Source organism: Myotis daubentonii, chromosome 15, assembly GCF_963259705.1.
Source record: "Myotis daubentonii chromosome 15, mMyoDau2.1, whole genome shotgun sequence".
Taxonomy (NCBI): Eukaryota; Metazoa; Chordata; class Mammalia; order Chiroptera; family Vespertilionidae; genus Myotis; species Myotis daubentonii.
Genome location: NC_081854.1, coordinates 41863437 through 41889366, shown reverse-complemented (window position 1 = coordinate 41889366; position 25930 = coordinate 41863437). Strand labels below are relative to the sequence as shown.

Below are 25930 nucleotides of genomic sequence, written 5' to 3'. Positions count from 1 at the left end.
TGCAGGTTCGCCAAACCTCAGTTAGGGGCGTGTGCAGGAGGCAACCAATCAATGTGTCTCTCTCATGCCAATGTTTCTCTCTTTCTCTTTCCCCCTCCTCCCTCCCCGCTCCCTTCCACTCTCGCTAGAGATCAATTGGGAGGGGAAAATATCCTCGAGTGAGGATTAAAACAAAAACAAACAAAAAAAGAGCATCATGACTATAAATGTGAAGAAAGGGCCAGAATTTAATCTATTGACCATTTCATTTTTTTTAAATGAGATCAGGTACTGCTTTCCAAAGAACTCAAGTAAACATTTAAAAACTATTATTCTCTTGCAGAATAATTTTCAATGTCCTTATGAGTCATATGTAATAAGTACAATTACTGCATAATTTTCTCACAGTTGTTAAATGACTTTGGCTAATGGTGAATGCTGACTATACTACCCCAATATCCTCTTAGGCAAAAAAAAGGGGGGGGGGAGCCCTGATCAGTTTGGCTCAGTGGATGGAGCGTCGGCCTGCGGACTGAGGGGTCCCGGGTTCGATTCTAGTCAAGGGCATGTGCCTTGGTTGCGGGCACATCCCCAGTGGGGGGTGTGCAGGGGGCAGCTGATCGATGTTTCTCTCTCATCGATGTTTCTAGCTCTCTGTCCCTCTCCCTTCCTCTCTGTAGAAAATCAATTAAAAATATTTTTTTAAAAAGGGGGGGCCCTTCCCCCATTCCTAGGAGAAGGGACCTTTCAAGCAGACGGACAGGTGGCATTTAACATCACCACCCCAATCTAAGGGTATATGTACTCTTGCTTCTTTAATTAGAGTCAGCCACACGAGGACTTTAAGATCCCGGGAAAGCGAGAACTTCTACAAGGCTACCCCTTCCAGAGCAGCCAAGTTCTCAGAAACTACTCAGAAAGAAATAAACATCACTAGCCAGGTAAGGACCCTTTCCCTTGTCCAAAGAAACCCTGTAAGACCACCTTCCAACTAGTCCTTGCACAAACACTCCCCTCCCCAGGATAGCAGGCACGTTAAATAGTTATACTGAAATGCCACTTTCATTTTAAGAGCAGGTGTAATGGCCTTTCATTTGGATACCCTCTTTTGTTTTAAAACCTTCACTGGCTCCTCACCGCCTTCCGATTACATTTCAACTCTTTATGTATTTTTTATTTAACAATCTTTTGCTCATAAGAAACAGGAGCCCATTAAGACTGGCTTAAATAAAAGGAGATTCAAAGACACCTGCTTCTAGTAAGATGGAGTTAGATATACTTTTCCCTACTCTTCCCAAACCAAGTACAACTAAACCCCTAGACGTTACGTATAAAACAGGTGGAGAGAAAACAGATCAGATCAGTTAGGGTCCTTGGGACCCAATGAATATCACGGTGGTGAGTTTCCTGAGTTTTCCTTTTGCCTCATCTATCTCATCGGGATGCTGAAGGAGCTGGCAACACAAAAACATCACCAGGCACAGATCCAAAAAAGGCCCCAACAAAAGCCTATTCCCACTGGCCAAACAACCAGGACAAGAGCAGCCTGGCAAACCAGAAACCTTCAAATAAGACCTGTCCTATGACAGTTAAACATGACAAAACCTAGGATCCTACCCACCATTGCTAGCAAAGGACCGTGGGAAGACTCTCACCCTTACCCAGGTTATGAGGAGGTGCCTCAACCCCCCGCCAGAATGGTGTCCCAAGAACACCCAGGGGGTAGCCAGGAGTTTCTAGACCCTCCCCCCTCCCCCATTGTTAGTGGAGACACCACATGGGAGCCTTGAGTTTCACCTGACCCAGTGGTAACAGGCGTTTCTCCCCCACCCCCAGTGGACCTCCCCACCCAGGCAACAACAGGACAGTAAGGAAGCTCTCCTCCCCCGCCTTGCCAGGGAGGTAGCTGTTGAGGACTAGTGGGGAGCTGGAGCCCCCACCCTTGCCTGGCAGAAATGAGCAGTCTGAGTGGAGGATTGGACCACCACCCCCACCTGGCAGTGATGAGGCAGTGCTTCTCTCCCCCCTGCCAGAGACGTCTCGGAGAAAGCCAGGTCAAAGAGGTTTAAGTAAGAGCCAGAGTCTCGTAATATAACACCCAAAATGTCCAGGTTTCTCCTGAAACTCACTTGTCATACCAAGAGCCAGGAAGATCTCAAACTCATTGAAAATAGTCAAGCAACATATGGCAACACCGAGAGGACAGCGCTGTTAGGATTGTCTGACAAAGACACTGAAGCAGCCAACATAGACGTGCTTCTGTGAGCAAGTTCTCACACTTGGAGCAATTGAAAACACTGTACGTCTCGGCAAAGAAAGAGCAGCCATAAAAGAAGAACCAAATGGGAATTCTGGAATTGAAAAAAAAAATAAACAAAATGTAAAATTTCATGAAGGGGTTCAACAACAGAATGGAGGGCAGATTCCCACCTGGGTAAGTGTTGTAGGATGTGGAACGTGTCTGTCCCCCGAAAGCCCCACTCAATCATGATTGGTCAAAGCAAAAGGAGTTATCTCTGTGCTTCATCTGAGAACTTGCTGAGTCGGAAGCACTGAGAGATCCCCTCCCTGAAGAACCCCCAGGCCCTTCCCCCAGGAGACCCAGAGGAAGCCTCTGGGGACCCCCCAACAGTCCCTCTTGACACCATCTCACAGCTCTGGTAGGAGGGCTCAGTCTCTCTCACCCGCTTGGCTCCACCCCTCCCACAATCCCACTGTCTCCTGCAGGCTCGCTTCAGCCACGGCATGTTCACCGTGTACCCTGGGTTCGGCTCCGTCTCTGCCGGAGGAGCACAGACCCTCACCGTTGACTGCGTGGCTGACCCTGTGGGGAAGTGTGAGGAGTTTATGGCGATCGATATCTCTGACCGAGACCCCAGAGACCACCCTGGCGGCATTCCTTACAGCCTGTTGGCGGAAGCCTGTCTACCAGGTACTGAGCACTCAGAGGGCCCGCATCCCTTACAAGACCTTCCTCTGTAACCGCCCCTCCCCCATGCACATGTGGAGCAAACATGGCTGGGCTGCTACCTTTGGGGCCTTAGAACTTCCTCTGGTCACATCTTCAGCCACATTTCTCCCTAAAGACATACAAGGCATGCACACCTACACGGGGATGTGCAGCGTTAAACTCCTCGTCTTCCTGAGTTTGGTCTGGGCTTCTCAGATGACCAAGGTTCTCTGGGAATCGTGGTTCAATGGGATCTGGCACAAGTCCCGTATCCAGCCTGTTCATGGCCAGGTCACTCCCTGTGGACAACACGCGCACGGAGCACAGTGCCGGTGACTGACGGAGCATCTGCAGCTTTAACCCAGCGGATCTCAGATGGAGCACGGGGAGAGCTTTGGCTTTGGCTAGAGGCGCCCTGCAGCCTCGCACCAAAGGGAGCCAACTGCCTCCTCCTCTCTTAAGCCCACCCCAGATCCTGATCTCACCCCTCCTTGCCATCGGGAGGAACGGTGGTTGGGGTCTGGCGACCCACAAGATCCGTATGAAAGAAATTAGACTATGTCCCATCACTCACACCCTATCTCTCTTCTATGATTGTCCTTTGTCGGAACCCAAACCTCCAAGTGAGGAATTAGAGAAAGCAGGAACTGGGCTACCGGGCTGCGTCTAAGTCTTCCCTCCATTCCCCAGCCTTCGTGACAGACAACAACGCCTCCGTCTTTGAGGAGCACCAGATCTGCAACAGTACCAACCTGTACAGCATCCTGCAGACCACAGAGAGCAAGGGGCTGTTTGTGGAGGATGAGAACAAGTTCATGTTCTGCCATGTCATGGTGGGCCATCAGGCCAAGGCTCGGTTCAAGATGAGCAATGTGGGGAAGATCGCCTGTGATGTGACCATTGTGGTTAAGCCTGTCTCCAACAAGGTAAGCAGCCCCCCTCGGCCCCAGCCCACCGGTGTTGGCTGAAAGCCGGGGAGAGACCTCTTGGAAACCCCTGCCCTGGAGCCTGTCTACATCAGTGGGGATTATCTGGCACTCAGGCCCTGCTGGAAGTTGTAGGAGGAAACTGGACCGACCACAGAGAGCAGGGGGCTGGGCTGTGAGGAATTTTCTATATATTCTTCACGGTGGAATAGAAAATTCAGGATGACAAGCGAGAGGGCTGAGTCAATAGGTTTCACTCACCCTTCATTTCCAAGCAGAAGTGCCTCAGATGCTATAGTCTTATCTCAGCTGCTCAGTTCTCTGCCCCAAAGTAGAATCTTGGCCCGGGTGTCCTTGTGCCCCAGAGCTGGCATGGTTCACATGGCTGGTGGTGGTGGGGAGACCACCCAGAGGGTTGGCCCAGCCTAGAGCCAGAATAGAGTATGCTTTCCCAGGAGGCTGGCACCCACCACAGAGGGACAGGGCTTGGGAGACTAATTCCTCTTAGGACTTCCCTCACGCCCCAGTGACATCCAGTGACATTATTCTCTGACTTTATTTGGGACACGAAGGAGCAGCTTTCTTCCTTATTTTGTGCTTAAAAAAAAACATAAAAAGGTGAGGAAGCCTGATTTCTAAACAAAGATAAGTTTCTTACGGGGGGTTTGCAGGCATGATATGTTCTCCCCGTCCTAAAGTGCAAGCTGTCCATTGAAAAAAATAAAGGAAACTTGGTTATTGCTGGAAGATGGGTCCCAGAGTGTCTAGGCTGCCCCTTTCAGGGGCATGACTGTGTAGGCAATGGAACATGTTTACCCCAGGGCTTCGAGGGTGGAGATTTCACAGCTGGGGTAACAGAGATAAGCAGCAAACCCTGTGTCAGTGCCACATAGCTCACACATGTGTGGGTTCCTGCCCCTCCCCCCTCACCAGGCCACTGCCCGCATCATTGACATCTTTGAAGTGGAACCCAACAAGATGTGTATTGCCAGTCGTTCACATGCCTTTGCCACGGTGACCTTCACCCCCCAGACCATGCAGTCGTACCAGTGTATCTTTGAGGCGACCTTGGATGGCGTGTCCAGGTACCAGCACCCCAGCAACCTCTCCTGCAAGCAGGGCTGCAGGCCACACCCTATGGGATGTCATTCCTGCCATGCCGGGCTGACAGGCCTCCATCTCCCTGTTCCCCTGCAGCATCCAGACCAAGAACCGAAGCCTCGCGTTTGATATCGTGGGAGAGGGGACCCTCCCTCGGGTGACCATTGTGCGGCCAATTCTCCACAACCAGTATGGAAACCTCCTGCTCCTCTTTAAGAGGCTTCTTCTTGGCCATTCAGAGAAACTCCCTCTCATCCTCAAGAACAATGGCAATATCCCTGCCCAGGTACTGCTGGGAGGTGAAGTGCGGGGTGGGAAGGGAGAAGAAGCCTTCAGATGTAAGACTTCTGACATTGAGGTCCCTGCCCTCCCTCTTGTATGAGGGCTTCTTTGATGTCCCTCATCCGTTACCCTGTGTTAATGCAGAGGGAAATCTGACATGGTCTCTACCCTCAAGGAGTGTCAGAGAGCAGATTACATAGTCCACTAACAATCACTGTGTGAGGCCGTGTACAACGACATGCATGGGATTATGGGTATGCTTAGTGTCGTCTTTGTTTTTTTCTGTAATGAACATTGCATTTATAATAAAGGAAAACAAAAGGAACCTCATTGGGGGTGAGAGATGTAGCATCTGAAGGGACTTCTGGTTCAGCCATTATATTTTGTAAAATTTTATTTTACAAAAAAAGTGCTAAATTGTGTAAGGGTTAAAAAAAGACTGTAGGACTTTTGAAAAATGACCTTGATCCCATCTAGGGGATCAAGGAAAATTTCCCTCTAAAATGACATCTGAGTGGCACTGCAGGTAACTGGGTTTTAGTTGGTGGGCATGGCAGTGAGTGAGTGCATCCAGGTAGCAAAAGAAAATGGCAAAGACAAAGTCACACAAGGAAAAAAGCAGAAGGTACAAACAGGAGCTAGTAAACACCGGCTTCATGAGAGCATAGTGTACAGATAGGAGAGCAGAGGGAGATAAATACAGAAGGCAGAGTAAGGGGACAGCTTGTCGAGGGCTTCGGATTCTGTATATATTGTAAACCCTACAAGGCATTATTACTATTATTGTTATTGTTGTTTATACAGTTAAGACTCTTTTAGGTCTACCCACATGATGATGATGATGATTTTTTTTTTTTTTGCTTGTCATTATGGCATCTCCAACTTTACATCTGAAATCCTTTTCCTACTGACCAAAGAATACTTTTTACTATTTCCTTAATGCATGTATGCTGGTAATGAATTATCTATTTTTATTTTAAAATCTTCATTTCTTCTTCATCTTTAATGTAACTTTTACTGGCTATAGAACACTCTGCGCTAGCAGTTGTTTTCTTTCAGCAAATGGGAGATACCATTCCAGTGTATCCTGGTTTCCATTGTGACTGATGAGATGCCAGCAGTCGGTCTAAAATGTTCTTTTAAGGCAACCTTTTCCCTCTGACTGTGTTTTACATTGTCACTCTGTATTTGCTTCCCGCTATTTCACTATTATGTGTCTATGTATGGATAGCCTTCTTGAAAATCACTGGGCTTCTCGATTCTGCAACTTTTGGAAAATTCCTAGATGTGTGTTCAAATGTTGCTTTTATTCTATTCTGTCCCATTTCTCCTTCTGGGAAGCCAATTAAACATATAGAAGACCATCTCATTACTAGTATATCCTCTATGTCTCACAATCTCGCTGTATTGTCCATCCATTTTTCTCTGAGCTTCATTGTGCATAATTTCTTTTGACCTGTCTTCAGTTTATTAACTCTGCCTTTAGTTATAACTAATCTGCTATTAAACCTCCAAATAAATTCTTGTTATTATTTTTTAACTCTAGAATTTCGTTTAGATTATTTTTAAAATCAACATAATCAGGGTTTTTTATATGTTTTTTATTGACTTCAGAGAGGCAAGGAGAGAGGGAGAGAGACATAGAAACATCAATGATGAGAGAGAATCATTGATCAGCTGCCTCCTACATGCCCCCAGCTGGGGATTGAGTCCACAACCTGGGCATGTGCCCTGACCAGGAATCAAACCATGACCTCCTGGCTCATAGGTTGACACTCAACCACTGAGCTACGCCAGCCAGGCTGATTTTATTTTTTAAATCAGTGGGCTGGAAAACATCATTTTTCTCCAATTAATTTTGGAGAAAATGCCCACCTTGGTTTTCCTCTCATCTTGGTAGGATACTCAACATGATACTATCAAGCAACTCAGGCACTGGTACCTAGGAGACACTGGTTTTTAGAAACTCATATGCATGCAATCCCTCATGGAATGACAAATACCCACTTTCATTTATTAGTCTAGAGCCGCGGTTCTCAACCTGTGGGTCGCGACCCCTATGGCGGTCGAACAACCCTTTCACAGGGGTCGCCTAAGACCATCCTGCATATCAGATATTTACATTACGGTTCATAACAGTAGCAACATTACAGTTATGAAGTAGCAACGAAAATAATTTTATGGTTGGGGGTCACCACATGAGGAACTGTATTTAAAGGGCCAGAAGGTTGAGAACCACTGGTCCAGAGTCTATTTTACAACCACCTCTGTCAAAAGCAGAGGCCGTGGCAAACCCACGTTGACACTACTGAGCTGGCTGATCTGGGAAGGTACCTGTGCTCTCTGGGCCTCCAGTTCCTTACCTGGATAACAAGAGCTGCACTAAATGTTCTTTTTTCCTCTCTAGGTCTAATATTTATGATCTCTCCCTCTTCATAAGAAACAAAAACTCTGGCACTAGGCACAATGGCTTTTTTGGGGATACTTTCCAAACAGCACGGGGTCTCACCGTAGCCTCAAAACCCATGAGCAGCCTGTAAGTGTCACACTCACTCCTGCTTTCCTTCTCCAGCTGCATGTCGACCTGCAGGACCAACTAGAAGTCTTCTCCCTGAAAGGGAGGCCCACGACCTCCTACATCTACATCATAGAGGAAAACGAACCCCATGCCAAAGGTAAGCTGAGGAAGAGTCGCTTCTAGAGAGCAATGGAGCCCAGTCACTGTTTCACTGGGGGACTAGTCAGGACCCAGAGAGAGCAGGGTGTCTTGTCACCAATGGCCACGCTCAACAGCGCTCATTCCCACACTTGCCCTTGAGTCGGGGTCTTTATGGACGCATCTTCCTTTAAGCTGACCCTACAGCATGCTTCTCTCTTCTCTTTGCAGCAAAGAAAGCTCACACGGCCTCCCTGGTGGTTCTTCCCGGAGAGACAGCCGAATTTGATGTTGTTTTCCGCGCCCGAAATGTCGGGAGGATGACGGGCACCATCCACTTGTCAGTGCTCAACAATCAGTACGAGGACACGATCATCCGCCTGGTGGGAGAAGGCTACGAGGAAGACATCACTTTGGACAACGTCCACGGGCTGGTGGCTCCCACCAGCGGGGAGGCCTTCGACATGTCCGAGGTCACCGAGGACGTATCTATGGAAAACTTGGTGGCAGGTGGGAGAAGCAACAGTGAGGTGTTGACCACTGTTGGCTCTTGGGTCATGTTAAATGAGAGTGAAATTTAAAAAACAGATCAACTAGCTTCCTGGGAATTTAGGACCGACTCTCCTCTGCATCCCTGTATGCCCTTTCGTGCCTGGCTCCGTCACTGCTTGCACTCATGTGTACCCTCGAGGGACATTCATGGAGCATCCCTGTGCATGTGCCAGGCACTGTACTGAGCCCTGGAGCTCTGATGAGCATCCAGCGTCTCTGCCCTTCTGGGGTTTATAGTTTGAATTCCAATTCAAATTTAGCTAATAACCAAAATCCCAGATTAGCGAAGAACGGAATACACGTCTCTCTGCAGTTTCCTATGTTTATATCTCTTAACTGGCTCACGTTGACATTGTCTGTTTCACCTGCACCACGTATCGTGGACATTCTAAGAGAGATGGTGGGCTTGTTTAACAGGTGTAGGCTTGTGCCTCCTCTAGAGCACCATTCTCTGTCGTCTGAGAACCTACAGCATCAGCATTACCTGAGAGTTTCTTAGACATGGGAATTCCAGGCCCGCCCCCAGCACTCACATGCTGATCAGAACCTGCATTCTAGCAGGGCCTCTAGGTGATGTGAGAGTGTACAAAAGCTGAAGACATTCTGCTCTGCAGTCTGTCAAGTGCTGCAGCTTCATCTGGTTGACTGCACTCTTTGGGGTAGGAGAGAATTTACTTCCTCGTGACCCTCGGAGAGCATTTGCTAAGCACCCTAACTGTGTGCCTAATTGCTATGAAGTGAATTATACCAACACCGTCCCATGGTTTTTCTAGGAGCTTCATTATAGCCCTGGAATAGAGCATTGCACTGTCTATATGACATGGGTAAAAATCAGCACTCCTCACCCCTGTTTGTGGCTACAGGGCGGCTTCTCTCTTCTCAGAAGTCAAGCAGGAGCCAGCAGTGAGCCCTAGTTCAGAAATCAAATTTTATACTTCTGAGAGGCTTGCCAGATTTAGAAAATCAGACTATAGAAGTCCCCGTTACATGTGAATTTCAGGCCTGGCCGGAGTGGCTCAGTGGTTGAGCGTAAACCTATGAACCAGGAGGTCACAGTTTGGGGGGCGTGTAGGAGGCAGCCAATCAATGATTCTCTCATCATTGATGTTTCTGTCTCTCCCTCTCCCTCTCCTTTTTTCTCTGAAGTCAATACAAATACATTTTTCTAAAAAATGTGATTTTGAGATAAATTATGAATTATTTTTTGGTTTAAGTATATCCCAAAATATTGCACGGGGCATGGTTATACTAAAAATTATTCATAGTCTATTTGTAATTCAGATGTAATGGGACTCCTGTATATTATCTGGCAACTCTAACCCTTAGTAGTAATGTTTCAGCAAATAAATGGATTGTGTTATCTCTTGGAGGTTAAGGGCCAAGGTGGGTGGATGGAAAGATGGATGGATGGATTGATGGATGGATGGATGGATGGATAAGTAGATTCCCCAAGGAAGGAAAGCTTACTGCTCAGGACTCCAGTTTTTCCAATAGAACAATCCAAGGAGGGAAGGGTTACATGAGGATGCGACACATTGTCTTTCTGGTGCTGCCTCGGCTGGGTCGGGGCCCTGGGAGGAGGCCGGGGGACCCACGTGCCTTCTGCTCTGTTCCCTAGCTGCTCTGGTGGACCACATTCAGTTTGGGGACTGCCACATTGGAAGCAGCTATAGCGTGAGCTTCACAGTCACTAACCACAGCCAAGTGAATGTGATTCGGTTTGAATGGCCCTCGTTAGCTACAATTACCTTTGCCCCACAGGTAAGTGAAAGCTACTTACTGTTTCTGGACTCCTTTAGGCCTAAGCCAAACCTATTTGATTGTTAGTCCATTCCTGTGGATACACACACACACACACACACACACACACACACACACACCCCTTATGATCTAAGAGCAGAGAATGAGGTCTGCCAAGACTGTTGCTAGGCTGATGTTGAGAAATTCCATGGAAGCCTGTGTGGATGGAAAAGGTCCCAGTCTTCCTATCCCAGAGTGTACCCCTGTGTCCCCCTAGGTGTGTGTTCTTTAAGCATTAGTGGTTCGCTAAAAGATAAAATGGGGTGATGGTTTCTGTGCACAACTGAGATTTAGAAAATGTTTCAAGTTACATCTTTCTCTTAAAGACCCCCCAGTGCCCTTCAGCATTCTAACACCTAGCTAAGTGTGTTTTACCTGCAATTTTCTAACCCCTCCTTTTAGCATCTCACAGCGCACATTTTGTGAATTGCCGACCAAATCTCACCATTGACCGAGGCCTCAGACAACATGGTAGCAGATCCTAGCCTCTGGCCCGCAGGCGCTTTTCATGGATAACTGACTTCTGAGGAACAGCGCAGGAGGCAGTGCGTATGTCTGTGTGTACCAGGACACTGATACACGCAGACATACCCACTGCCTCCCGCTCTGTTCCAGCCACCAAGTCTTCAAGCACAGAATTCTCAGGGCATGGAGCGAGGGGGTTGGGGCCCCACCTTTAAAGCTTGGACTGCTAGCAGGAGGAAGGTTTGCTTCCTGGAGGGATGTGAATCATTAGTGAAAGTAGACAGGGCTAAGCTTCTTATAGTCCACACACACATTCACCCCTCCACACCCTTCCACACACACACTCACACTCACGCTCCTGCATAGGCACACACATATTTGTGGCCCTGGGAAGTATGGTAAGTCCAAAGTTTTCTTCTCCTTTCATCTTCCAGAAGAGGCAATTTCAGAAACATGAAAGGACTAGCATATATATATATATGCATATATATATATTTCATATATATGTTGTTTTATATATGTGAGTTTTGTTTACATATGAGTTTTGGTATATGTGTGAGTATTGTATGTGCGTGTTTATGTATGTGAAATCATAAATGATTTTTTCTACAGCCCAAATTGGATTTCTCATGTATTTGCTATATATGTCAGCAAATCTGAGCCTTTTTGGTCTCAGGATTCCTTTACACTCCTAAACATTATTGAGGATAACCCCCCAAAGAGCTTTTGTTTATGTAGGCTATATCTATCAATATTTACCATATTAGAAATTAGAACTGAGAGTGTTTTTAAAAACTGCATTCATTTATTAATTTTAAAATATAATAATAAGCCCATTGCATGGTCATATAAATATATTTTTATAAAAACAGCTATATCTTTCAAAATAAAAAAAAATTGAAATTGCGTGAGAATAGAGGCATTATTTTGCATTTTTATAAATCTCTTTAATATCTGACCTGATAGAAGAGACAAGCTAATCCTCATATTTGCTTCTGCATTCAGCCTAATGCTATATCATATGTCACATAACTGCTGGAAAACCCCATTGTATAGTCATGAGAAAATGATTATATAAGATTGAATTCCCAAGTGACTAACGCCAGGCTCTTCCCCAGACTGGCCACCTCCACCCTGGGTGTGCCAAGGACATCGTGATGACCCTGAAGTCAGACATACCCATCAACATGAAGAAGATGGACATCAAGTGCAAGGTCTCCAAGATCCTGTTTCAGCAGCCTGCAGACCAGGTCCCCGACTGGGACGACCGCATGCGCACGGTCAAGTGGGTGGACATGCCCAGAAACATGCCCGGGACTTTCACTCCCAAACGAAAAGTGAGTAGAGACTTTAATCCCAAATCTGGCCAGGCCTACCAGGCCTGGATGCCTACTGCCCTCACCATTGCCGTGTCTCACCATTTCCTTCTTTCATGGAAAAAGAAATTGTTCCCATTCAACTTGACTTTTTTTTAACATATATATTTTTATTGTGAACAGTATTACAGATGTCCCCATTTCCTCTTCCCCTTGCCCCCTTCGTAATTAAGAAAGACCCTGCCCCCCCCAACCCCCCAACGCTTCACCACACTATTGTCTGTGTCCATGGGCTATGCATATAAGTATACTATTTCTTTGGTTTATCCCTTCTCATCCCCTCCCCCCTCTCAGATATGTCAGTCTGTCCCAGGCCTCCAGGCCTTGGGACTTATTTTGTTGGTCAATTTATTTTGTTCATTAGATTCCACAGATAAGTGAGATCATATGATATTTGTCTTTCTCTGACTGGCTTATTTCACTTAGCATGATAATCTCCAGGTCCATCCATGCTGTCCCAAAGAGTGAGCGATCCTTCTTTTTTAATAGCCACGGGGTATTCCATTGCCATTCCACTTGACTTTGATCTCAAAAGTGACAAACTGAACTTCCAAGCATGCCACCTGCCATCCATACTACACATATCACATGAACCACACCTCTGAGTTGGTAGAGCTTTAGATTAAGCTTTGATATCTCACTGAGCAAGTCCTCTCACCTTTTTCTTCTTCAAAAATGTCATGGCTGGTCTTTTTGTTGTTTCCTTTTTCCCTCAGGTGTCCAGAATTAGATTAATGGTAGACAGAATCTCATCTCTGGTCCATGCATGTCCCTCTTTTAATTATTCCTCGGTTGGTTCCCTTGTAATAACATAAACAAAGATGAACCCACACACAGCACAGGAAGTAGAACGTGGATTACCTGTGTGGTTCTCAGCCGTGCCTTCCCTCAGCCTCCTTCCTAGAGGAGGTCATCTCCTGAATCTTTTTTGCTCATTCTCTTGATTTTTGTCTTTTGTTTCTTTTTTAATCTATGCAACTAAACATTTAATTGTAGTTTTTTTTACTTTATTTGTTTAAAGGTTGTTGCATGTGCTTATCCATATTGTGGCATGTGGCTCCAGTACACCCATTTCACTGCTATATAAAATTCCATTATTATTTACCATCCATTCTTCTTTTGAAAGCTATTTGGGGCTTCTCTAGAATGGACTGTGTTTCTTTTTTTTTTTATTGCTTAAAGTATTACAAAAGGGTATTACATATGTGTCCATTTTATCCCCCCGCCCTAGACAGTCCCCTAGCCTCCCCTATCCCCCAGTGTCTTATGTCCATTGGTTATGCTTATATGCATGCATACAAGTCCTTTAGTTGATCTCTTACCCCCCTACCTCCTGCCCCCCAACCCTCCCCGGCCTTCCCGCTGCAGTTTGACAATCTGTTTGAGGCAGCTCTGCCTCTGTATCTATTATTGTTCAAAAGTTTATAATGGTCTCTATTGTCCATGAATGAGTGAGATCATGTGGTATTTTTCCTTTATTGACTGGCTTATTTCACTTAGCATAATGCTCTCCAGTTCCATCCATGACGTTGCAAATGGTAAGAGTTCCTTCCTTTTTAGAGCAGCATAGTATTCCATCGTGTAGATGTACCACAGTTTTCTAATCCATTCATCTACTGATGGGCACTTAGGCTGTTTCCAGATCTTAGCTATGGTGAATTGTGCTGCTATGAACATAGGGGTGCATATATCCTTTCTGATTGGTGTTTCCGGTTTCTTGGGATATATTCCTAGAAGTGGGATCACAGGGTCAAATGGGAGTTCCATTTTCAGTTTTTTAAGGAAACTCCATACTGTCTTCCATAGTGGCTGCACCAGTCTGCATTCCCACCAGCAGTGCACGAGTGTTCCTTTTTCTCCACATCCTCTCCAGCACTTGTCGTTTGTTGATTTGTTGATGATAGCCAGTCTGACAGGTGTGAGATGGTACCTCATTGCTGTTTTGATTTGCATCTCTCGGATGATTAGTGACTTTGAGCATGTTTTCATATGTCTCTTGGCTTTCTGAATGTCCTCTTTTGAAAGGTGTCTATTTAGGTCCTTTGCCCAGTTTTTGATTGGATTGTTTATCTTCCTTTTGTTAAGTTGTATGAGTTCCCTATAAATTTTGGAGATTAGGCCCTTATCAGATATGACATTGGCAAATATGTTTTCCCACACAGTGGGTTTTCTCATTGTTTTGTTGATGGTTTGGACTGTGTTTCTATGCGCATTATTATTCATGTCACATTGTATTCATTTGAAAGAGTTTATATTTCCAGAAGTGGAATTGCTGAACCACAGGATATAGGAATGTTCAACTTTCCAGGGTAACTCCCAAATGTTTTTCCAAAGTGCTGTACCAACTTACACTTCTACTAGCAAAGAGATCCCATTGATCTACGATCTCGCCAACATTTGGCATTGTCGGATTTTTTTATTTTTATATTTGAAATGAATAGGAAATAGCCCTGGCCAGGTGGCTGGGTTGGTTGGAGCATCATCCCACACACTAAAAAGGTTGTGGGTTCGTTCCCCGATTTGGGGCATGTTCAGGAGGCAACTGATCGATGTTTCTCTCTCTTTCTCTCCCTTCTTTCTCTTTGAAAATTCAGTAGAACATATCCTCAGGTGAGGATTGAAAAAAACAAAAAACAAAAAAAAATAGGAAATAGATTCATTTGGGGCCTTTGCATTTCCCCATTCACTAAAGGTGAATACTTCTTCATGTGATTATTGGCCATATAAGTTACCTCTTAATGTAAATGCATTTTGCCCATTTTTCACCTATGATGCTTGTCCTTTGTATGTGTCATTTTATTTTTTATAAACTCTACTTTATATATTTTTGTCTGCAAACATCTTCACCAAATTTTAGCTTATCTTTTCACTTTCTTTGATTTATCTTTTTGTGAACAAAAATGTTCATCTCTCCCTTTATAATTATTTATTTTTGTGTCTTGTTTTTAAAACCTTTCTATAACAGTGAAGAAAATAATCACTTTGTGTGTGTGTGTGTGTGTGTGTGTGTGTGTGTGTGTGTGTGTGTGTATGTGTGTGGCCCACCTGGATATTATGGTATGTGGCAAGCGTCCAATTTTATATATTTCCATCTAGATAACTAATCTTGCCAAAACCCTTTTGGGCCCAGCACTTCTTTTGTGATCTGCCCTGACTCCCTTGTCATCTAAATTTCATATGTGCCTAGATGTTTCTTGTCTCTATAGTCTATTGCCAATTTTTCCACCCCTGTGCCAGTTTTACGCTTCTTTAATTCCTGTAGCTTCATAATCAGCCTTGATATCTGGAAGGGAGGTCCCTCCTCCATACTGTTTTGTTCTGTTTAGTTATTCTTCGCCCTTTGTTTTTCAAAATAATTTTGCAATCCATTTACCAAGTACAATTGACCTTTGAACAACATGGATTTGAATTGTGTGGGTCCACTTATAGCAATATATATAACAGACTTTTTTCAATAAATACCGTCAATCTATTTTCTCCTTCTTGTGACTTTCTTAATAACATTTTCTTTTCACTATCTTGCTTTATTGTAAGAATACAGTATGTAATAGATATAGCAGACAAAATATTCTTAATTGACTATTAATGTTACTAGTAAAGTCAACAGCAGGCCATTCATAGTTAAGTTTGGGGGGAGTCAAAGTTATACACAGAGTTCAGTCCCCCTCACCCCCATTTTGTTCAAGGGTCAACTATACTATAAAATGGAAAATTCATTGGAATTGGATTGCACCTACAAGTCAGTTTAGGAAGAATTGATAATTTAATAATATTATTCCATCCTTTCCATTAACAAGGTATGTCGCTCTATTTACTTAGGTCTTTAAGATTTTTTTACTACCATTTGGTGTCTTTAATAGTATTAGGACTCTTTAGATTTTTTTATTTGTTCTTGGGTCTATTTTAATTAAATTATTTTTTAGGAATTTGCCCTTCAACTAATTTTTCATATATATTTCCATAAAATTATTCATAATATTTTTTACCATATGTTTAAATATGTAGGATCAATAATAATGTCCCTTTTTCATTTCTGATGTTGGTTATTTGTATTTTTCCTGATCAATCTCACCAAAAGTCTTTCAAATATTTTCAAATAACTTTTGGCTTTGTTGGGCCTTTCTGTTTTAGACGTATTTTCTGTTTTATTAATATCTATTCCTATCTTTATAATTTTCTTCCTTCTACCTTCTTTGGAGTCTGTCTGACCCTAAACTCATGTCTGTGCATCTCTGATGCCCTCAGTAATTTCTCACTTCCTTACCACTTAGGAGTCATTTTAGGTTTTCCTTCATCTTTAATTCTGGAATGTGACTTTACGGATTGGTGTTAATCTGCCGTGTAGAGTAGTGTGCTGTTATTCCCCATGGTGTCCCTGTGACAGCTGGCTGTGCATCACTGAGGACGCGGCTGCCTTTGTTACAGGTGATAGAGACGGACCCTGAGCCTGTGCACTCAGTGCTGGAAGAGCACTACCGAGAGCTGATGCTGCAGGTCAGCGCCAACGTGAACTTCGCATCCTACCAGTGCCCGACGAGCGAGGTGCACTTCAAGGACACGCTGGTGTACCAGGCCCGAGTGTTTCAGTGAGTCCTCAGAAGCCTCCCAGCGCTCAACGTTCCTTCATCTCGTCATCCACTCAGACTTTAACCAAACCTGCATTCAGTGTCTACGACAGCACATACCAGGCATCACCTGTTGCATGCACCAGAGTGTCTTCGTGGCGCCAATGAAACACTCAGACCCACAAAGCAATTGAAGTTTACACTTGAAATCAAGATAGGCAGGAAACTGGCACCAGCTGCTCAGCTTCAGAGGGAAGAGTCCTCACAGCAATCCGTACCACGACCCAGGAACTGTGTGCGGCCCCGGGTGACAGCTCAGGCAATAGCCACACTAGTGGGGGGATAGGGCCCATCCTCAGCTAAGAAGCCCCATGACCAACAGAAGCAGCATTTCTCATGACCACTCCATAGGTGTCGCTTCCAGGATCCCTGCAGGGGACATGCCCAGTTACAAGAGTCACTGTACTCAGAGAACCCCACAGCTATAGCCTCCCTCCAGATAATCATCTCTCCTCCAGACCAGTTGTAATTTGCCAAGCGGGAGTCATTTCTACCATAAACAACATTGCCTAATAACACCGCTGGCATTTCTCCTTTATTTTCCAGGGAAACTGAGCTAGAAAGTTAGTTCAAAGAAGGAGAAAGGGTTATAGTAACCCTTCACCCACACTCAGATGCAGGGCTATAAGGATGCCATGGGTTCTGCTCTCAGAGTTCATGGTCTCGGGTGGGGAGTAGGGGAATAGGTGACAATAAGGGTCATGGTAGTGGCAGCACCGTGTCCTGTGTAGGCAGTAAGAGTGCCTAAGGCAGCCCTAACCGGTTTGGCTCAGTGGATAGAGCGTTGGCCTGTGGCCTGAAGGGTCCCGGGTTCGATTCTGGTTAAGGACATGTACCTTGGTTGTGGGCACATCCCCAGTGGGTGGTGTGCAGGAGGCAGCGGATCGATGTTTCTAACTCTCTAACCCTCTCCCTTTCTCCCTGTAAAAAAAAAAAATCGATAAAATATATATTTTTAAAAAAAGAGAGTGCCTAAAGCAGACCAACATGGGAGAGACGGAGTATCAGGGAAGGCTCCCCAAAATGGTGCCCCAGCTGAACTTTGGAGACCAGATAGGAGGTAGCCCAGGGAAGAAGTGAGAAAAAAGGGCCTTCTAACTAGAGAGTGCAACACAGACAAAAAGAAAAGGGCTGTGACTAATCTTTAAGAATTACAAAAGCAAAAATGAAAACCGCTGACATTTCTACTTTGTAAACATTAGTAATTTACTTGGTCACCTCATTTTGCATTTGGTGCCCTTGAAGTGTCCTCTCAAGTTATCATAGCAGCAAACGGCACAAGAAAAGGAGTGGGATCTTCTGCTGATGCCCATTGCACCTGAAGCAGGGATCAGCAAGCTGTGCCCGTGGGCCCAAGCCAGCCAGCCACTGGGTAATTGGGTTTGTTGGCACAAGGCCATGCCCATTCATTTCTGCATCGTTCGTATCTGTGTTTGCACAATAGCAGAGGGAGTGATGGCTGCAGAGACCTACTGCATGCAAAGCCCAAAAACATGTTACTCTCTAGCCCTTTACCTAAACCCAGAATTCTTTTTGTGAAGACTACTCCATGCCACTAAGATTCCTCCACTTTATAAAAATTTCCTTTAGGCTGAAGGCCACTGCTCACGCATTCACACCATGAGCATTAAGCCCCTGAAGTCAACGCACTTGACTTCAGACATACCTGCTGGACTACCTGGATGGGATCATGGAGATCTAATCCCTAAACCCATCCTAGACCTCCTCCCCTAAAACCAGGAGAGCACTGTGTTTCTTTCTCTTACACAATCGTTTTCTTTCTTTTTTTTAAATCCTCACTCAAGGATATTTTTTCCATTGATTTTTAGAAAGAGGGGAGGGGAGGAGAGAGAGAGAGAGAGAGAGAGAAACATTGATGTGAGAGAGATACTTCAATTGGTTGCCTCCCGCATGCACCTAGGGGCTGGGGGCGGGGGATGGGGAGAGGGGATTGAGCCTACAACTGAGATACATGCCCTTGACCCAGAATCAAACCTGAGACCCTTCAGTCTGTGGGCTGATGAGCAAAGCAGCCAGGGCCACAATCATGTTCTTGTATCAAGACCTCATCCTCCTGCTGTCACTGTCTATGATCAAGTTTAATAGTGATTCCAGAAAAAGCTTCTCTCTCCCACTTCTTGTCTTGGAGCAGGGAAACTTGAGGCAAGAAGAATTTGAGACAAATATCTCAGCCAGTGAAAGCATCTCAGGAAGAGGTCAGGTGGCTTCTGAGGACAGGGACATTGTTTCTGGCGGGAAGTGATTCACGAAGGGAAGGGGCTATGGAATTTGCACCCCAGGAAGGTACTCTCAGGTGAAACAGATTTTTGTTTCCTCTCTCCTGGGAATTTTGAGGATTACCATGGCACAGGCTGAGAGTTCATCACATAAGGTGCCAGTGGATGACTTTAAGGGCTAAACGTGGATATTTTCACTTTCAATGGCTATGCATATATTTTGTGTTTTGGAAGAAAGTGTAATCGGTACATCAAATGCATGATTTCAGATAACATTGCTTAAAACTTACCTTTTGAAGAAATACTTTAAAAACAAAGTGACTTCACCCAAAGGAAAAAGTAAGTTTTAGATGACGGATGTGCCGACAAGACACAATCATTTGCAGCACGTTTCTCAAATGCGTTCCCCCATCTGTGTGTAGGTTGGAGCTGGTTAACACAGGGAGTGTGCAGCTGGAATTCAGCTGGATCTTGGAAGAGACAGCGAAGACTGTCAGCTTTGCAATGCCAGAAAACCAAGGTAAATGCGATGGCAGGTAAAACCTGGGTGGACGGAGTGCCCGGTTAGTAGAAGAGCCTTGCTCCCTCGGCCCAAGGAGCTATGGAGAAGCAGAGCCGAGGCCTCCTGGTGTCTGTAGAGACAACTGGGCCTGAGACCTCAAGAGCTGACCTCTGCCCTCCTGGGGCCTGGACCCTGCCCCCTCCCCACCTCTCACAAGGCCAGCATCCCAGCTCAGGTCCCTAGGAATCTTTTCGATGTTAACCTTTTAGAAGATTACAGTCCCTTGGAGACAGTGGTGAAAGCTATGAGCTATCTCACCAGGAAATCACATACCTTGCCCGACTTGCAGCTGATGCACGTGCAACACTTTAAAAAAGGGACCTAGCAGGAATAATATCCATTATTCCTGCTTCAATGTGGCAGATTCCCAGACCTTCCAAACGGCCCTTTTCTGTGGGCCCCGGATCATGAACTCCTGCTTTAAAACAGTGATTCTCCAAAAACTATGTTCACTACCCATTCTTTTTGAGGCACAAGACCCACAGGTATCTACTTGGCCCACTCCCTTGGACCAAAGGAATTAATGACAATATTTTTTTTCACGAGTCACCTGTGAGAGCTAGGATTCAATTCCTTACCCCTAGAGCCTAAAGTTAACTAAATCTGCTAGAAGAGGTGAGCTCCCAGACCCCACGGAGGGTCCCTAAGGACCTGCGAGTGGGATGCCTTCTCCTTGTCCTCCCACTGCAAATGCAGAATGTCACTGGCTCTCTGTCTGTCCCCAGGTTCTCAAAAAGATCAGCTGAGCCAGGGCAGCACCGTGGACAGCGCTGTGGAACACTCGACTGACCCTTCCCCACTGTCCTTCTCTGTGGTTCCCATCTCTGGCGTTGTGCCAGTGGGGAAGGCTGAGAAGATCCAAGTGAAATTCTCCCCATTGGAGGTTGGAGACTTCGAGAGCACTATTATCTGCCAGTAAGGAGATGTGCTCCCCAGACAAAGCTCTGCCCCTCCTGTCCCTCTTCTCTGCCACCACGACCACCATTCTTCCCAACCCGGGCCCCTCCACAGCCCCAACTTGCCACATTTCATTTTGGAAAGATTCAAAGGCGCTAGCTTTTGGAGAACAAGGAGAATGGAGTCTTTTGTGTTGCTCAGCAACCCTCTCTAGACCCTTCTTCTGCCCCACCTCTCTCTTCCTGGCCCCAGACAAAAGTCCACTGGGCAACAAAATAGTTGGCAGCCAGGTGGGTTCCAGTCCTGGGACAAGCATGAACCTAGGAAGGCTTTTTTGTACCTTTACCGATACCAGGTTTCCTTGACTATAAGATGCAAATAACAATAACACCTTGCAGAGTTCGAGTTGAGACTGAATGAGGTAACTCCCTGAAGCTTAGAACAGTGCCTGGCACACAATAAGCACAACAAGCATTAGGTGGTGGGGACGGTGGAGGTTGTAGATCTGGTGCATGGTAAGCAAGGAAGAGATGAGGTCCAGACTGAGTTAGAGAAAACCAATCCAATAGCTCCTGGCCATGAGAGTCCCTGATGTGGTACCCACTCCCAGGGCAGCTCCATGGAGAACTACTACAGAAGGATCCCATGAACCATGGCTGAGTGTGGCAGGGACCTATGTGAGCCATAAGAGCCTCCTGCAATCACACTGCAGGGACCCTCCTGCACCTGGGCCACCTCAACTTGGATCTGGGGCTGAAAGTCTGCTTACGTCCGGTGTACTTTCTCTGAGGAGCTCAGGATACGTTTTTAGGATCTCGGCATCACTTTCCATATCCCACAAATGCCTCTGAGGGCCAGAGGGTACGCCTCTGTGCTCATTTTACAGCAGGGAGATGTTCTCAACCCTGGTGTGGGAAGTAGCTCAGTCACACACTTAGGGACACAGAAGAGACCAGAATGCAGGCTTCTCATACTCAGCCTATTCACACATTCATCCGCTCAACCACTAATTAATGAATACCTACTATGTACTGGTCAAGACACTGAGGTTATGTTGTTGACCAAGATATAACCAGCCTCTACGCTCATGGAGCTCATATTTATATTTTAGTAAATGTAATATTCGTTTCCAACCAACTAAGAAAGCAACAATTGGCTAAAACTAAAAAATAAATAAAAATAACCATATCCGCCCTCACCAGTTTGGCTCACTGGAGAGAGCATCGGCCTGGGGACTGAAGAGTCCAGGGTTCGATTCTGGTCAAGGGCATGTACCTTGGTTGCAGGCACATCCCCAGTAGGCGGTGTGCAGGAGGCAGCTGATCGATGCTTCTCTCTCATCAATGTTTCTAACTCTCTATCCCTCTCCCTTCCTCTCTGTAAAAAATCAATAAAATATATTTTTTTTAAAAAAAAAAATAACCATATCCTCTCAGGATTCCCAACCTACTACCGGGAGAGCAAGGCCCAGTCATATCAGCAAAAGGACGGAGCTTCTTGCCCATCTGCCACTTTGAACTGAAAGAGTCGGACTACATCACTGGTCACCGGCACCACCCGGATCTCCGAGGACCTGGTGGTGGGCCTCTGGACCCAAACACCCGGGTGATCGAGTTCACCAGTGTGGGCATAGGAGCGAAGAATCTCCGGTGAGTTGCCTCGGTTTGCATCAGTTGAGTTCATATCAGTCAATCCTTCTAAAGAACTCAGAGGAAGAATTCAGAGACTTGAGCTGGATGGGTTCCTAGAAGCAGTTTGATACGCTGGGGTTTGACTTGAGAGAGCTGCTACAGTAAGGAAGCTGAATTCAGTCTCCTTAGTTTTGATACCGGGGGGGGGGGGTGGCAGGGGGGCATTTAGAAGGCATAGAATCCCTAACCACCACCTTGAACACAGAGGATCACTGGGACAGAAGGGCCCTTAGCACCATTATTTCTCCAAAGTCCGGAGCTCCAGCCATACGTTGGGCCCCCACATGAGGTGTGGTTTTTATTTCTACAGTAAAAAAAGTCTCTGCAACAGTTCTGGTTCCCACGTAGGGGGACCGAGCCAGGGCAGTTAGGTCCTGAGAAAGTGTCTCTTAATCCTCAACCCTCCCTCTCACTCTCTGCTGTCGATTCTTCCCCCTCGGCCAGGACGTTTACAATCCTGAACCCGACCGCTAGCAGCTACTGCTTCCGCTGGGTCTCTGAAGAAATGGAAAGTCTCCAGAACCCTTCAGCCTTCACCTGCCTCACAGAGAAGGGCTGCATCCACCCTGAAAAGAAAGCCGAGGTGTGTGTGTGTGTGTGTGTGTGTGTGTGTGTGTGTGTGTGTATGTGTGTGTGTGTATGAGGACCGCTCAACCCAAGGCTTCAATCATTCTATCTCTCTGCACAGCAAGTGTGCCATAGACCAGCGATAGAGGTAGGGTGGACAGCCTAAGGGTGCATCCATCCACACGTGTTTTTTTGATTAGCTACCATATAGGTTAGGCCTGTGGTCAGCAAACTCATTAGTCAACAGAGCCAAATATCAACAGTGCAATGATTGAAATTTCTTTTGAGAGCCAAATTTTTTAAACTTAAACTATATAGGTAGGTACATTGTTATTAACTTAATGAGGGTACTCCTAAGGCTAGGAAGAGCCACACTCAAGGGGCCAAAGAGCCGCATGTGGCCCGCGAGCCGCAGTTTGCCGACCACGGGGTTAGGCAGTCCTCATGGACAAGACAGACCTGAGCTCGCTTGGTTGGCCATGGAGAAGCAGATCTCTAGTATTTGGGGTTTAAAAAAATTGAGATGATTAAAGCAGAACAGGGAAGCTGGACACCCACCAAAGCCTGGACACTATGGGACAATGTTATTTTTGTCCCAGGGACTGACAGCTGTGAAAGGACACAGCTGTGTTTTCACTTGGTCAGGACGAAAGTCAAAACAGAACACTGGCGTCATGTCCCACGTCTCAGGCCTGCTGTCTCCACAGTGACACAGGTGAGGGGGTCCAGCTTAAAGAAACATGAGCTCGCTGGTCAAAACAGATCTGCGGGTCCCCTGTCCTGTAAGTCCTGCAGGGAATCTTAGAGGCAGAAACAAATCCGGGAAACAGAAATTATGCCTTCGGCTGCCTCCAGGAAGGTCATACAAACAAATGATGCAGGCCAAGGGCACCCTGAAAGGGAGTGCCGGGCAGAGCCGGCTGGCCACAGTGCTTCTCCAGCAGATCACCACCACACAGACAGCGGGCCAGGCTTGCCAACTCTCCCAAACTTCTCGGGAAAAGTCAAAGTTCCAAATTCCTATCTGAATCTCTCCATTTGTACATGTCATCCAAAGACCTGGTGTGACTACGGACTGAAAGCCTAGCCAGCAGAAGCTGCGGATGGTGTAGACCCGCTTAGAAAGACCTGTGGGCAAGCAGGGCAATCAGACAGAACAGCCAGACGTACATGCCCTTCAGAGAGGGTAGAAAGGCAGTGGTGACCTGGTAACATCAGCCACCAGAACCCCACTGCCGACAAGCCTCTAAGGCAGTGGTTCTCAACCTTCTGGCCCTTTAAATACAGTTCCTCATGTTGTGACCCAACCATAAAATTATTTTCGTTGCTGCTTCATAACCGTAATGTTGCTACTGTTATGAATCGTCATGTAAATATCTGATATGCAGGATGGTCTTAGGCGACCCCTGTGAAAGGGTCGTTCGACCGCCGAAGGGGTCGCGACCCACAGGTTGAGAACCGCTGCTCTAAGGGCACGTGGGTAAGTAAACAGAAGTGCCTCTTCCCACTGTGTTCCAAACTGTCTTCTCAGATTATCTTCCAGTTCACGCCTTTGCATCTGAAAATCACAGAAGCGTTCTGGACTTTCTCAGTCCCCGAGCACAACATCACAGTCCCTTTCCTGCTGGTAGGCAAAGCCTCTGAGCCCCTGGTCAGTCTGGACAAGTCACACATCAACTTCAGCTGTCTCCTCATTGGTAAGGCTGCCCTGGAGGTTTACATTTAGAGTTGGCATGACCGGTAGGGGAGGGAAGTGGGACCAACCCAGCAATGGCTCCAGGAGCAGCCTGGGGTGGGGACTTCCCCTGGCGCCTTCTAGACGCATGCCTGAGGACCTTTCTCACTGTTCACCAAGCCACAAAATATGTACCTCTCAATCCAGTCTCCACCAAGGACGTTCTAAACCCAGGCACCCGCGACCAAAGGAAATTTGGGAGCCTTGTTGCAGGTCCTCCTTGGAAGATTCCTTTAGAGCCTGGACTGGCTGTCTTCATTTCCTTGCAGTTTCTTCAGCCCAGGGCTCTATCCACTGAGCCAAACTGGCTAGGGCTTGTTGAACATTTTTCAGTGACTTTAGCAAATACAATAAAACAAGAAAATTAAATAATTGGCTAAAACATTGAGGGAAAATGAGACAACACTATCTCATATTGCTGTGTTGATTACTTCAGACATAGAGAACTTCTAGAGCAGTGGTTCTCAACCTTCTGGTCCTTTAAATACAGTTCCTCATGTGGTGACCCCCAACCATAAAATTATTTTCGTTGCTACTTCATAACTGTGATGTTGCTACTGTTATGAATCGTAATGTAAATATCTAATATGCAGGATGGTCTTAGGCAACCCCTGTGAAAGGGTCGTTCGACCGCCGAAGGGGTCGCGACCCACAGGTTGAGAACCGCTGCTCTAGAGAAAAGCAACACAAATACTAAATGAACAAGACAATTTTTAGTAAGTGGCTGGATGCAGGAAAAGTATACCAAAATCAATAGTGTCTCTTTCTTTTCGTACTAAGCACTTAGAAACAAACAAAAAATTCTATTTAGTGTTGACAAACCTATATAACATCTAAGGATCAACGTAACAAGAACAGCACAGGACCTATATGAAGAAAACTATAGAAATCCTATTAAAATGCCCCTAACCAAGATCTGAATATTTGTCAGTTCTCCCAAAAGCAAATGCAAATTTAATCAAGTTCTGATTAGAATCTCAGCTAGGGTTGCCAGGTAAAATACAGACACATAGTTACATTTGAATTTCAGGTAACAGTGAATAAATTTTAGAATCCGTATGTCAGCATAAGTATGTCCCATGCAACATTTGAGATATACAAAAAAAAAAAAATTTGCTTCATCTGGTAACCTTAATCCCAAAGGATTACGGGGGCCGGGGGGCGGGAGGGTTGGGGAGCAGGGAGAAGAGAAGTGGATAGAGTGATTCACAGTTTTTGTGGAAAAATAAATTCTCTACAATAGTCAAGGAAAGTAAGAAAAAGCAAAATAGTAATAGCAGCTGCAGTAGTCAGGGCCCTGTCAAGACTCACGACATGCACGAGATCTAATTTAAAGCGTTCAATGCAGGGGCGTTCCTGCTTGACAAAGGCATGGGCAGAGTTCGGGGCCTGCCAGGGAAGGTGAAGGCCCCTTAGCAAAAGAAGGAAGGCCTTGGGTCTGAGGGAGCAAGGAGGGAAAGCAGTGTCGCCAGGATCCCCGGAGAGCTGGGACGGAGCAGAGGAGCCACCTAGCAGGAGCCGGCAACTGA

The 25930-nt window shown here is 45.9% G+C and overlaps 1 protein-coding gene across 1 annotated transcript in view; it reads left to right on the top strand.

The window, feature by feature from the left end:
• The window catches only part of HYDIN (HYDIN axonemal central pair apparatus protein), a 341424-nt gene that overhangs the window by 289986 nt on the left and 25508 nt on the right, over positions 1-25930 (top strand). The window contains 15 exon segments of the mRNA XM_059665442.1: positions 803-920; positions 2707-2911; positions 3620-3855; positions 4789-4940; positions 5053-5242; positions 7811-7913; positions 8126-8404; positions 10065-10207; positions 11830-12048; positions 16513-16673; positions 19372-19469; positions 20237-20426; positions 21845-22057; positions 22544-22682; positions 24198-24363. Coding sequence (XP_059521425.1) covers positions 803-920; positions 2707-2911; positions 3620-3855; positions 4789-4940; positions 5053-5242; positions 7811-7913; positions 8126-8404; positions 10065-10207; positions 11830-12048; positions 16513-16673; positions 19372-19469; positions 20237-20426; positions 21845-22057; positions 22544-22682; positions 24198-24363 — 2612 coding nt within the window.